This window comes from Alligator sinensis, unplaced genomic scaffold (genome assembly GCF_000455745.1).
Source record: "Alligator sinensis unplaced genomic scaffold, ASM45574v1 scaffold277_1, whole genome shotgun sequence".
Taxonomy (NCBI): Eukaryota; Metazoa; Chordata; order Crocodylia; family Alligatoridae; genus Alligator; species Alligator sinensis.
Window position 1 is genome coordinate 3,505,768 of NW_005841899.1, and position 14,359 is coordinate 3,520,126.

Here is a 14,359-nt window from a genome sequence, read left to right on the forward strand (position 1 = left end):
TCAGTCAAATGTCTGAGTGAAATAAGATTGGAATTTAACACAATATTTATCTTTGAGCAGTGAAATTACATGTTTAGTTTATGGACTCAAATCAATGTACTTTAATGGTAATGCTTGGCATATTTAGGTTTATTCATATTAGCTTGCCCTAGATACATCTGTAATGCACAAAACCATGTCTGGACTCTACCTAAGAGGGAAGGGTGTGTTTATATTTTGGGGTTCTTCTGTATTACAACTGTTTTGACTTCAGGCCTGTGAACTTGTACATACCAGCCATTTAGGTTCAAATTCTAGCAGGTTATTTCATATAGTTATCTTCTAGAAAACATTCATCTAAGCAGCTAAAAGATTAAGTGGAAGTTGTCAGCTCTACTTTTCATTCCCTCTGAAATGAGTGGATTGGCCTTCCCGTGGGCCTTCTATGAAAGAAGCAGTGGACAGATGTACCAAGGAAAGAAATGTGCATATAGGGTCCTGTACATACCAGAAATCACTTGTGGTTTTAGCCACAATAATCTGCTGGGAGGTGTTGTATACTACACTAGGTAAGGGCCTATGTATGCATCCATTTATAGGCTATTTGTTCACTGAGTGAGAATTTAGGCTAGCAATATTAAGATATAAAAGATAACCCCTTTCAAGGGTTCTCCATGGCAGTCGGGCATGGTTGATTTACTTAATTCATTAGTGACTGGACTGGTTTTAATCTTGGTGACAGCAATGAAATATTAAAAAAAATTGAATGGGAACATGTAGCTGTATCTAAAAGCAAATTTCAGCTGACTCTTTAAAACATTGGGATCAGAAGTCCTCTTAGTCATGTTGACATATCAACTTCAATTTCTTAGCATAATCAGCCTGGCCAGTAACTTATTTTCATTAACTTCTCACCTTAGGAGAACTTTTTTCTTTAACAATTTGGCACAGATACACTATAGTACAATTGTCCCTATAATGGTATAGATGAAGCTGTAAAAGGAAATTAATGTTGTGCTTCATCTGACTTAATTTATCTTCAAATTACAGTCAGGAAGATTAAAGATTTTAGGATGGCTATAAATTTGTGAACTTTGAGTATACAGCATTTTGTACCTGTGTAAGGAACTTCATATAAATGGGAAGTTATTCCTGTAAGAGAAAAACACACAGGTTTTTATGAGTTTAGAACAGAATAATTTCTTTTTAGAGATATTCCATAGTTTCCTTCCTTTGGAAGGATAAAACTATTTATATATATGAAGTACTATAAGTCCTCTGAGAACAAAGTTGTTCTCTATGCAGCAAGTCTTTATTTATTGGAATTTTATAGGCCTCTTGACTAATAAAGAAACATTATAAGGAGAAAAATACAGAAACTATAACATAAAAATTTTAATGTTGAATTATTACAGTTTAAAAAAAAATCATGTAGGGTATATTTGGTAGATCCATTTGTCCAATTTCTCTAATTATTATATATATAATTACATTTCAAACAGTTGAGATTAGGCAGTGCTTGTTTTCTACTTTATAAAGCAAATCTAACTAGTTACTCTGTAATTAATGTTGTGCACAGTGCAGTCCCAGGAATTACATGGATCCTCTCCCATGGATTGCAAGCTTGATGTAGTAGAGAGGCCTATGTGCTGCCAATGCTCCTGAGAGTAATGCTGTGTGGAATTGTATATTCCTGATACAGTCATTCATGATTACAAGGTCCTGGGCAAGGTTTCTAGACTAATAGTAATCTAAAAATAAAAAGTCCTTAATGACACAGCAGGAAGATGAAGAAAGACTACCTCACAATGGCTACAGAGGCAGATGAAGGCAGTGGCGGAATAGAAATCTTGGTTGTCTAGGTTCTTCCTTGCCATTGGATTATGGTTTCCTTCCTGTGAAGTTTTGTGTGGGTGCTGATGTGCAATGGCATTCCTACATTAAAAGAAGACACATACAGGTGTCTTTAATAGCCAAATTGTATGGCAATGGGAGGGTGGCAATGGGAGCATGTGGTACTGATTACCAGAAGTCCGTTATTACACAGAGCTGATGATTGCATAGTGGTCATTTTGTACTTGCAACTGAGACAGGCACACAATTTGGTAGCTGCAGCCAGGACTAACCAGGCCTATTTAGGATTGCCTCTGCTTACCCCATATAGAGAGGGCGATAGAAAAGGTGCTTTAAATCTAATTCATGTAATTCACCTGACTGGAAAAACATGTCCAGTGGGATCACTCTATCCGTGGTCCAAATGAAGTACAGGCATGTCGCATCTTATGCAGGGGTTAGGTTCTGAAGTTAGCGCGTAAGGCGAAAATCACGTATAGTCAAATCGCATAGCGAGTTTACTAGTGGTGACTGCCTCTGCCTCCAAAACTTCCTGCTGCCACCGCAGAGCTGTGCTTAGAGCTGTGTGGCTGGTGGCAGCAGTGCAGCGTGGGGTGGTGGTGGTGGTGATGGCTGCATGCCACCCGGCCACCACCACGCTGCCAAAACCTCCTGCTTCCGCCACAAACTCAAGCCCCGCTCCCCTCCCACCTCGCATATAGTTGAATTCATGCAAGTTAAATGTGCATATGATGCGACTGTACTGTAATGACATTTGCAACTTGAAACATCTGTACCCTGATGGATGATCCTAACAATTGACACTCTGATTAGCCTAGCAGGGAATTGATGACCGTGTTTATGACCCAATTAAGAAAACGACAGAGGGCCATTACAAGCTACTTGATGATTCTGCCTGTTGATTCAGCAGGGACCATACCCAGCATGTGGTCTGCTAGCTAATACACAGGCACCTCTCAGCAAAGCAGAGGGGAGGGGGGAATTCCTGCTTAGCAGGGAGTGGTGAGGGGGAGGGAGGGAACTGCAGCCAGGAAGCAGAGAGGAGCAGCTAGCCCTGCTGTGGAGCAGAGAGCCCCGCCTAGTCCAGAGAGCATGCTGGGATGCTGGGGGTGTCTGGTTTATCTTAAGCCAGCAAGGGGCCTGGAACAGACATTGCATAAACTGTCTTGAGGCAAATCAGTTAAGTCTGATACTACATTCAGCCAGGTTTATCTCAAACCAGTATCAGCCATTTTCAAATTGGTTTATGTGCACTGAACATCTGTTCTGTTACAGGTTTAAACCAGTTTCTGATCACTTAAACCAGTTTATGTGTAATGTCTATCCCTAGACAGAGTGGGTAGAGACTTTGCACAATGAAATAGAAGACTTGGAAAGAAAGTTAACTCAAAATTCTCCTGAGCAAGTGTTCAGAATATGATCTCATCAGCATGAACTCCTTATTCTGGCAAAGCAACAGTGGAAGACATAATGGATGCATCCCCTCTCAAAATATCGGCACCTGATTGACCTCATCAGTGTGTGATGACATCCAGGACTGTCATGACATCCATATTACTACAGCTGTGACCAGAGCAGACAACTGCTATCATATCCATTTACATCATCCCAAAATGGCAAAAAAAAAAAAGAACCAACCCCCAAAAAAGATTAAGTAGTGAATGCTTGAAAGACCCTGCTAAAAGCAATCATTTCCAGCAGTGCCTCAGTGAGAAATACTCTAACTTCCATGATGATCTTGATACCATTGGTCACTGGGAGAACTTCAGGAAAGGAGTTCATGAGGCAGGTACAAAATCTCTAGACTTCTCCACAAAGAAACATCAGGACTGGTTCAGTGAGAACAGTAGCTAAATTTAAGCTCTCAATGAGAGAAAAAGGAACCTTCAAAGCTTGGCAGAATAACATAAACTCCAGAACAGAAACAATGTGTTTATCACCTCATTACAGCTGAAACCCTGCAGAGGATATGAGTGAAAAAGAAGTGGTAGGAGGACAAAGCAAAAGAGATTCAAAAGTTTGTGAGGAGCTACATGTGAAGTTATTTTTTTTTTCAGTGCAGTCACATTAAGTTGTGGTAGCCAGGTCTGAAGCCACTTGGGGTTTGAAGTGCTTATCACAGTCAGGAGGAGCAAGCATAATCAGGAAGCCAGAGGTTAGTCCGGGAGCAGGGTCTAGGAACAAGCCAAATCATGAAGCTGGAAGATTAAGCAGTAAGCAAAGTCAGAGCACAAGTGGTTTGGAATCAGGTTGAGTCCTGTTGCCTAGATACTTCCTTTTCCTGCATAGGGGTTTATATGGGAGAAGTGGAGGGTCAGTTGACTCTATCTGGCCATTCTGGTGACAGGGAGTGGATGGAGGATTAGGTCCTGCTTTGCCTTGTCTGGGTGATCAACCGTGGGATGACAGACCTAGATGAATGGCTGTGTTGGCCAAGCTGAGGGCCCATGTTCAAGGCCATAGCCTAATAAATGGAAAGCTGTCTATGGTCCAAGCACAAAAGTAGCCATTCCCCTGAGGTCCAGGGATGGAATAACACTCTTTAAAGACAGTTCCACCATCAGTGTACAGTGGAAGGAGCATTACCCAAGGGCTCCTGAACTGAGATTCCAATGCTGAAGACAACTCCATCAAAGGCATCCCACAACACCCTATTAAGAACTACATTGTAGAGCCAACAACTTATCAAGAGGCCTTGAAAGCCATTAAGCAGGTGAAAAATACCAAGCATGTGGTTTTACAAACTGAAATTCATAAGCAAGGTGGAAGGAAGCTTTCTTACTAACTACATGCTGTTATTTTGAAAAACTAGAAACATGAACAGACTCGCAGAGGCCTGAGAAATGTCAACATTGTTACCTTATTCAAGAGAGGAGATAAATCTAATTGCAGTAATATTCATGGTATTGCACTCCTGTCCATAGCTTGGAAGCTCCTCACTCACATTCTCCTCAATGGACTCACTTTCCTCACTGAAAAGATTCGGTCCAAGTCCCAGTATGGTTTCAAACCACTCAGAGGTACCATAGATATAATTTTTGTTTTTAGACAGCTGCAGGAGATGTGTTATGAGCAACACTGAGAACTTTATATAGCTTTAATTCACCTGCCTAAGACTTTTGATTCAATCACCAGAGAGGCCTTGTGGAAGATACTGATGACATGTGGATGCCTGCCAAAATTTGCTACCATCATCAGATTTCTTCATGATGATACGACAGCAGCCAGCTTTAGCAGTGGCTCAAAAATGAATGCCTTCACTATTAGATCTAGAGTCAAGCAAGGATGCCTGATTTCACCAACACTCTTTTCCATCTATATTGCAGCTATACTGCATTGCATTGCCAGTAGATTTCCATCTGGAATCAGCCCTCAGTATTACATGGACAGAAATCTCTTTAACATCAACTGGCTATATTCTAAGACAACCAATGCCTCTATAGCTGTTCTTCAGTATGCTCATGATTGTATTGTGTGTGCCCACTCAGCTGAGGAGGCTCCATGTTACTCTTATTTGCTTCTGTGAAATTTATTAAATGCTTGGACTTGCTGTTAATGTCACAAAAACTGAAGTACTTTACCAACCTACTGCAAAACAGCCTCCATATATTACAATTAGAGGACAATCATTGGAGAATGTTGAATGTTTTCTTTACTGTGGTAGCTACTTTTCCCAATAAACTTAACATAGACAAGAATATTTAACAGTTGTTAAATTTAACAGTGTAACGTGTCTCCAAAATTGTGTCTTTGATGATCATGACATTAGGATCCAAACTAAGCTCCTTATATACCTGGCTGTTGTGACATCTATCCTGTTGTGTGGTTGTGAAATTTGGATGATATATTGGAAAAATGTCAAAGCCTTGGAATGCTATCGTCAATGATGTCTTCAGAAAATCTTCCATATCAACTGGAAAGAGAGAGAAACAAATGCCACCACTTTGGCTTAAACAAATACCACCAGCATTGAAGCCATATTTGTATTTTGCTAGGTTTGTTGGACTGGACATGTCACAAGGATGCCTGACAACTGGCTCCTGAAACAGATCCTGTACTTCCAACTCACTGATGGTCATCACTCTAGAGGTGGGCAACAGAAAAGATTCAGGGACATGTTGAAGGCAAATCTGAAGAAAGGAGATTTTAACATCAGTACTTGGAAGTTTCTGTCACAACCCAGTGATTTTTGTGCCTCGGCACTATGGAATTTCCTGGCCACATGAGAGCTCCTTTGCACGGCAGAGTGTTCTGCTGCATTTGAGAGCCCGCGTGCAGGAGAGTTCCCGCCAATTTGCAGTTTCCTTTGCAGGATGCATTTCTTCTTTGCAGCACAGAAATGCACGGTGCAAAGAGTTCCCGCTATTCGGATGCAAATTTGTGCCCCGCTGTTGGCCAGTGCTAAATTATTCACACGTGGCGGCTAGTAATTGGCTCGCTGGCCGTTTAAAATTCCGTGCGACTTCCGCCCAAGTCGAAGAGCTTTGAGCACGCTGCAGAGTGCCTCTGAAGTTATCTGACTTGCGGCTGCCGATCGATAGACTGATCACCTATCGCCGCCGCGGACCGCACCCCAAGACGTCCCCCTTTCCCCGCCGGCTTCGAATTGCGGACGGATTAACTGGCTTGGGCCCCGCCAGCTGGAACAACTCGCGTGGTTGTTCCGACGACCGGACCACCTGCGTCTTGATTGCAAGCGGCGTGAGTAAAGTTTTTTGCAACCAATAAGTTGTGTCTGCCTCTCCACTCACCAGCCTGCCCTGACGTACGAGCGTAACTCGAGTCGGCCCTGGCCGTCTGAGACAGTTTCAAGCACTGAATTACCCCTGCTGGTTCCATGATGTGTATGACAAGGTATCAATTACTTTGAGCAACTGCTTCTCACTATGGAGGTGGATAGATGAGAGAAAGGGAAACAACTGTGTCCCTGACATTACCAGGACTCATTCCTTCCTTCTGGAACTATCTGCCATATCTGTAGTTCAACATATGTATCTTGGATTAGCCTCCTTCTCCATTTCTGGACTTACCAATGGCTGCCCTATTTACTGGAATATTGTCCTCATATTGAGGGACTGCTGCTGCCAACAGTATGATTATTTTCCACTGTACATAATTAAATTCTGGGATAATTTATACCAATGGGGGTAGGGTTTAATGTCATAATAGAGGGGTTATGGATAGGTATTTCACTTCAATGAACCTGAATTCTAATATTTTTTATGTAAAAATATTATGTGAGAGTTTTGGTAGGTTTTGTTGTTTCAAGGCACATCAGAAAAGTATCCCACTTGATTTATCTTTTTTTCCTCATTCAGGCTTTCCCCTGCTTTTATAGATGAAGAAACTGAGAAAGGGAAGAGTTTAGATAAGCTTTTCTAATTTGGACATATGGCACATAAAGCTGTATTTAGGAAGTAAATTGACCCAACTTCAAATAATCAGAACATTTCTTTTTACTTTGACAGGAGCTGGGTGAATCCTTAATTTTTAATCATGCTGAGTGCAGCTACATAGATTCATAGATTGTAGATTGTAGAGTCGGAAGGGACCTCAATGGATCATCTTGTCCAACCCCCTGCCCCTGGCAGGAAAGAGGACCGAGGTCAGATGACCCCAGCCAGGTGACTATCTAGCCTCCTCTTGAAGACCTCCAAGCTAGGCGATAGCACCACCTCTCTTGGAAGCCCATTCCAGATCCTGGCCACCCTTACTGTGAAAAATTTCTTCTTAATATCTAACCTAAATCCACTCTCAACTAGTTTACACCCATTATTCCTAGTCACTCCCTGGGGCACCTTAGTAAACAGCTCTTCCCCTATTCCCCGTTGACCTCCCCTAATAAATTTATAGGCGGCCACAAGATCTCCCCTCAGCCGTCTCTTGTGAAGGCTGAAGAGATTCAGCTCTCTCAACCTCCCCCCCTGTAGGGTCTGTCATGAAGGCCACTAATCATGCGAGTGGCCCTCCTCTTTTACATGTGCTCTTTTACATGTGCTCTGGGGGAGGCAGGGGGGAGCAGCACTTTAATTAGAGCAGCTTGCTCTCATTAAAGCACTGCTGTGTCTCGTATATCAGTGTCCCCGCACTAAAAAATGGTGTTGGGGGCACTTGAATTAAAACTTGTTAGATGAGTTTTAGTTCAAGCACTGCTCCCACCATTTTTAATCATGGGGAAGCATGGGGTAATTGCCATGCTCCAGCAAACTTGATTGATGGAGTCTGCTTCAATGCACTGGAATGCCAATGTGTCGGAGGATCCTCCATGCTCGTATGTAGGCACCCTCCATTGTGAGGTACTAGGAAAATGTGCATTAGATTATATTTATGTGAATTAACTAAAGAGCATGTGGTGCCTGTAGTGTGCTGGGAGGCTGTTCTGATGCACTGTAATTACAGTGCATCAGAGAAGACTTGACTAATTGAGTCTGCTGGAACATGGTTACCGTGCTCCAGCAGCCTCCCGTGTCTCGTGTATCAGTGCCGCCGCACTTCAAAAAGGCAGCGGGGGCACTGTAACTAAAGCTCATCAAATGAGCTTTAGTTCAAGTGTTCCTGCTGTTTCCTAGATTACAGGTAACCTTCTGGGTAGGCTACTGATAAAAGAAGCAGAAACAGGTCTACAGCCCAACCTTTTATTTGCTTGCACCTTAAAACATAAGAACAAACATTTATGCTAAAGTCTGTCTGGCTACCCACAACAGCACAACATAGATTTTCACCTATCCTGACTGGGGAGAAGCTGGACAGCCCTGGACTAGACTATTAAGATGAAACGCTGGATTTGAAAGTTTACCTTAAGCTCTTACTTTAATAAGACTATAGAGTGGGCAGGAGGTAAGGGGAGAAGGAAGAAAAGATGAAGATGGGGGAGTGAAGAACTCTTCAGAGAATGAGGAAAGCGTGGGAGGAAAAATAAACAGTTACACTCCTGTGTACCAGCTTTGCGTTAAGGGAGAATTCTGTCCTTAGAGCTTAGCACAGGTTTGCTTTCAGCTAGAAAAGTATTCAATGCATGAATCATGCTTTGTGGCCAGTAGAGGAAATATGATTTTATATTAAGAGGAAGAACGTTTTTCAAACGTAAAAAAAAATGTATATGTTGCCATATTATTCAAGCATCACATGTACTTGTTCCTTGAAGATTGGGAGATGTAGGGATGGACAGTTTGGAGCTAGCGATTCACAAAATTCTGTGCGCTTGTGATCCTCTGCATCTGACTCTTCATGGGGAACTGGCCCCCGAGGGCACACATGGGAAGAAAATAAGTTCTCTCTTAAGAAGGAGCCAGCACCTAAATAAGGAGCCTTCTGCTCTGCTCATGTAGCCAGCCCTTTTTACCCTTTTTTCTGGTTTTTCTATTCTGCCCCTCATTTTGTGACCTGATCCACAGAACCATCACCATCTTTATATTCAAATCCTTCCTTGAGACCTTCTTTTAAAAGAGGCAAATTAAATATGTTAACATTCTCCAACAAACATTGCTGAATAACTGCATTTTCTTGTTAGTATTTGCTTGCAGTTTAGAAGGTACCACATTGTTGGGTGCTGTACTAGGAGGCTGTTCTGTCCTAAACAAGGAGTTGTCATCTCAAAACTATTGCTGTAATCTTGTCTTTCATTTTGAATCCTTCCCTGGATTATCCATAGTTTCTGCTAGGCTGACACCTGTTATATTAGATCAATAGTGTAACTGGGGTGGGTGAGCAAGGCACCAGCCCTAGACACTAATTCAGATGGGGCGCCAGAATGGCAGGCAGCCACGGAGGTGCTCATACTGCTGTAGGTGTGGCTGCCTTTTGGGAGTGTATCAAGGCAGCAGCTACCTGCACCAAAGCTGCAGCAGCCCCCAAGTGAGGAGGTTAGCACACAACATCTCCCTTCCCCTCCCTGACCCACGGTGCCAACATTTTGGGTTATGCCTCTGTGCTAGAGTGCCAGCTGGTTGCCCAAGGAAGGGGCTGCCTTTTGTCTGCTGTCAGGCACCCAGCACATTTAGGTTACTTTGGAAGAAATAATAATAGTTAATAGCTAGATTATATTTATACTAGTTTTAAAAGAGTTCAGCTTTTTTTTCAAATAGCCCTGAATTTAAAAAAGTGTCCTGATATATTTTCCGAACAGCAGGTTAATAATTCAGAGTGATTCAATAATTGTTCCTGTGACACCAGCATTGGATTTCCCACCTCTAAGTGCTAGCATATTTGCTCTTTGCGGGAGGTAAAACCATGATTCTCACTGATAGGAATTGGAAAGGAAAACTAAAAAGAAAAAGGAAAGATTATAAAAAGCTTCCACGATTTATTTGTAATACTGCTGTGGCATTTATGAGTCTGAGCAAAAGCCTACTTTGTGATCTTTTTCCCAGGTGACTTTCCAGAGACCCTGGTTTCCCTTCCTGGCTCTATCCTTTCTCCCTCTCTTCTCTTTTGGCGACTCCTGAAGTCTTGGCATCCTCTCTTATTACCCCTCCTAACTTCCCATAAGTACAGTACTCCAAGGTATTTGAGGACTAGGAAGGATACTTCTATTCTGGAGATTTATGTGGTTCTCTGGCTGAACTGTGGTCAAGCAGCAGCTGAGACATTAAAGGGGTAAAGCGGGAGAGTTTGCTTTCTGTGAGTTGTTTTGAGCCTGTACTAAATGCCATTAGGCAGCAAAGAAAAGAAAATTGGTGAGGTGGCTGAATCACACACATGCCTCTGACCAATGCTGGGATGCAGGCACAGGGAGAGAAAGTGATATTTGGCTGTTAAATTATTTGCTTCAATGAATCAAGCTTGTGTGTTTTTAAGAAACTGCTTGATTGTTGTACTTTACGGCTAGTTTTGTATGAATCCATGAGACTTTTGTACTGTTGATTATGGCAACATAGAAGTTTAAGCTGCCTTTATCTGTAAAACAGGCCATATCATGTACCTTGTGTTGCGACTTCCACTGTGTGCAGAGTGAGCGAGGATTTTGTACTGATATAGCATGTAAACAACTACACAGGGAGCAGGGAGTGGAGAATCAAACCCATAGAACTGAGACTGCAGCTGCCAAACTCCAGAAGCTTTTGCCTTAGTGGGTCTCTGGTTTTGGAAACATGCTATACCATTTAATATAGTGGTTTTTTATATAGTATGTGCCAAGAGAAGGCAAAAAACAGAGCTGCTGCTCTCAGAATCAATATGTTGTTCCAATTCTTGGTGTGATCGCAGAGGCAGAGGATTAGAAAAAATCCTAACTTATTTTAGTGTTTGATCCTCCAGGTGTTTGAGCTCCCTCCGGTCTCTCAACGAATTGCTTAACAGGAACTGTTCAGCACCTGAAACAGCTCAGCTTTGGGGCAAAGAGTGATGGTGCAAGCTGTTTAGAAGCTGTTCTGCAGTGTTCTCTGTGTGTTGTTCTGTATTACAGTCATTTGTGAACCACTAACCTGATCCTGTTCATAAGAGATGTGCAGAATATATGAGAAATGTATTGTTTCCTATCTATTCTAACGTAGAGCGTGAGCTGGATGTGGTATATTCAAATGAGTTTAGCAGACAAAATCTAAATTTTAAGACTATGCCTGATTCACTGAGATCCTGCACTTGCTGCTTTTCTTGCCTGCACCAGTTTTGCATTAATGCAGATCCATTCATTTAACTGGCATTACTCTGGATTTGCACTGGTGTGAGAGAGATCAGGACCTGGCCCCAAGTTAATGCTGGGATTTTATTGTTGAAAAAAAAAATCTAACTGCAAACAGAAATTCCTGAGCTTCTTTTACTGCTTTCTCATCACAGCCTTTGTATGCAAGAAGCCATCCCCTTGACCTTTCAGTCCTGTGTCATCCCTAAAGACTGTGAAATGTCTGATTGGTCTGCATGGAGCACCTGCTCGAAGACTTGTCACTCAGGGGATCTCTCACCCGGATTCCGAAGCAGACGCAGGAGCATAAAGCACATTGCAGTGGGTGCGGGGAAGGAGTGTGCTGAGCTAGAAGAGAAGGAGGCCTGCAACATACAAGGAAAAAAGTTTCTGCAGCCTTGTCCCAGGTATAGTATATAGTTTGATCAACACTGGGAGCACTCAGCCGGGATGCCAACCTGCTTTATAGATTTACCGGGGTAAATGAAAGTCAACATTATTCTGTTTTCCCCTTGATTTTAGCCAGTAGTTTAAGATTGCTTTAATAAAATTATGCATAAATCTCTGGAACTGATTCTTGTGTTCCAAAAGGGAATCCTCATACTGCTGTGTCCCAGGCCCTATTTTAATTGCAGAAAGCAGAATATCTCCTCCTTGGGAGCTGTCACTTACTGTCAGGTAGCAGCCGGAATGAGGGGCAGAATCTTAGACTGTACAGGTGACACTGGTGAGTTCCTGTGTGTACACAGAGCCTTAGAAACTGCATGGAGATTGGGGCAGGTATCCATGGCTGTGGGCAGTTATTTGGGGTCCAAGGGTGGCTGACAGCAGTACCATTAGTAAAGACACATTAGAGATCATTTTTCTCTCCCCCCAAAAAAGAACTTCCTTGTGTGCACATGGGAGCAGTAGGAGGCAACAACCTGCACTGCCTAACTAAACTACTTGTAGGCTTCTCTTGCAGAGAAGCACCTTGTCCCTACTCTCCCTGTGATGGTTGTTGTAGCCCTGGGATCTATGAAGGGAGTGGGGTTTCATTTCCATTCCATTCTGCCTCTCTGACCGGGATGTGGCTTTGGATCTCTGCTCTGTTGTGATTCTCCACAAGTTTGGTCAGATTACTGTGGAGGGGCCTGGTCTGCTTTTGGAAGATGTTAAAATGCCCGATATTTTTCCATTTGACAAGGTGTAGGGCTGGGTAGCCTCCAGATATCTGAAATTCTTTACCTATGTAGACAAATCTCAGTGGAAGGACTGTAAGTTTAAAAGGGAGCTGATTTACATGGCCACAGTACAGCCTCTGTATTATTGCCAAGACCCCTAAAACAACTCTGCAAGCTGATATGCTCCTGGAAAAGAGAAACCTGTGCAAACATCATTAAAGTATGAATTTCTTCAAAATCAACTAGTCGCTGATCATCTCTATGCACCCTGCTAGCAGGAGGACAGGGGAGAATTTAAAAAAAAAATCTTTTCCTTGATTAGATCTTACAAAAAGCTCTTGTGTACTGATTTTTCCTCCATCCAAATGCATGTCAATTTCAAAGACAAAAGAACGAGAGGTTGCCTTGCTGATTTTATTCATTCGTACACTGTGTTGTTTCAGTTGACGCCTGATTGAAATACACCAACTGCTGGTTAATGAGGAAACGAATAGACATGTGCCTGGAGCTTAGGTTCCTATCCCTATTTTTTTCCCCTTGTATTGAATTAGTGCTTGAGTTGGCCATTTATGCCACTGCTCTGTATAAGGCAAGGTATAGAGCAAGGACACTCTAGGAAAAGCACAAGATTGTGCTCTGCCCATGCCAGTCCCTAATAAATCTCCCACAGTGCTACTTGCTTAGCTCCATCAATTAAGATGGAGAAGATTGTTTTGTTTGTTTTCTTACTTCATAGGTTCATAGTTGTTAGGGGCTGGAAAGGACCTTACAGATCATGAGGTCCAGCCCCCTTGCACTTGGACAGGAAAGACTTCTGGGCTCAGATGACCCCAGCAAGGTGGGCATCAAGACACTTTTTGAAGATCGCCAGGGTGGGTGACAGTACCACCTCTGGGGGGAGCCTGTTCCAAACCCTCGGCACTCAACTTGTAAAGAAGTTTTCTCTTTATGTGCAGTCTGAAGCGATCTTCAATCAGTTTGTGCTCATTGTTTCTTGTCCTCCCCTGGCAGGCTTTGGTGAACAGATGCTTCCCCAGGCCCTGATGTACACCCTTAATATACTTATAGGCTGCCAGCAAGTCCCTTCCAAGTCTTCACTTCTCCAGGCTGAACAGTCCCAAGTCTTTCAGCCTTTTCCCATATCACCTGATCTCTAGGTCTCTAATCATGTGTGTGGCCCTCCTTTGGACTCGCTGTTCATCATTAGGTATATTCCCTCACCACATTACAGGTTACAGTAGAGCAGGTGCTTAGGTTAGGGTAAACTCTTCCCCCATCCTGCCCCTTGTTTTCCTAGCTCCTGTGTTCCAGGGAACATAAGGACTGACATTGCTCGTAGCCCCTTGAGCAAGGAGCCCTTGTGCATTAGGGCAAGACCTGCTTGGGATCAAGCACAGGATACTTACAGTTAAGTTTCAGGATAGGCAGTGGGTCAAGATTCCTGCACACAATCTATGATGTATAGGTAGATGTCACAGGGAGGTGGTCATACCCAATATTCATTATATTAAGAAACTTGTGATAGGCTTTTGGTTTACACCTTGCTTTTGCTTCCTCCACTATCAAGCTCTGTACTGCATGTTAGAAAATCTAACCAACTGAGAAGGAAAACACAATGTACTGTGTATACAAGCACACATGTGATTCTTTAGGATCAGAATTAAATGGTGTAGATTCATAGATTCATAGATGTTAGGGTCGGAAGGGACCTCAATAGATCATTGAGTCCGACCCCCTGCATAAG

The 14,359-nt window shown here is 42.7% G+C and overlaps 1 protein-coding gene across 1 annotated transcript in view; it reads left to right on the forward strand.

Annotated features, from left to right (window-relative positions):
- The window catches only part of THSD7B (thrombospondin type 1 domain containing 7B), a 685,311-nt gene that overhangs the window by 232,777 nt on the left and 438,175 nt on the right, over window positions 1-14,359 (forward strand). The window contains exon 4 of the mRNA XM_025197580.1: window positions 11,608-11,859. Coding sequence (XP_025053365.1) covers window positions 11,608-11,859 — 252 coding nt within the window. The remainder of the gene's footprint in view (window positions 1-11,607; window positions 11,860-14,359) is intronic.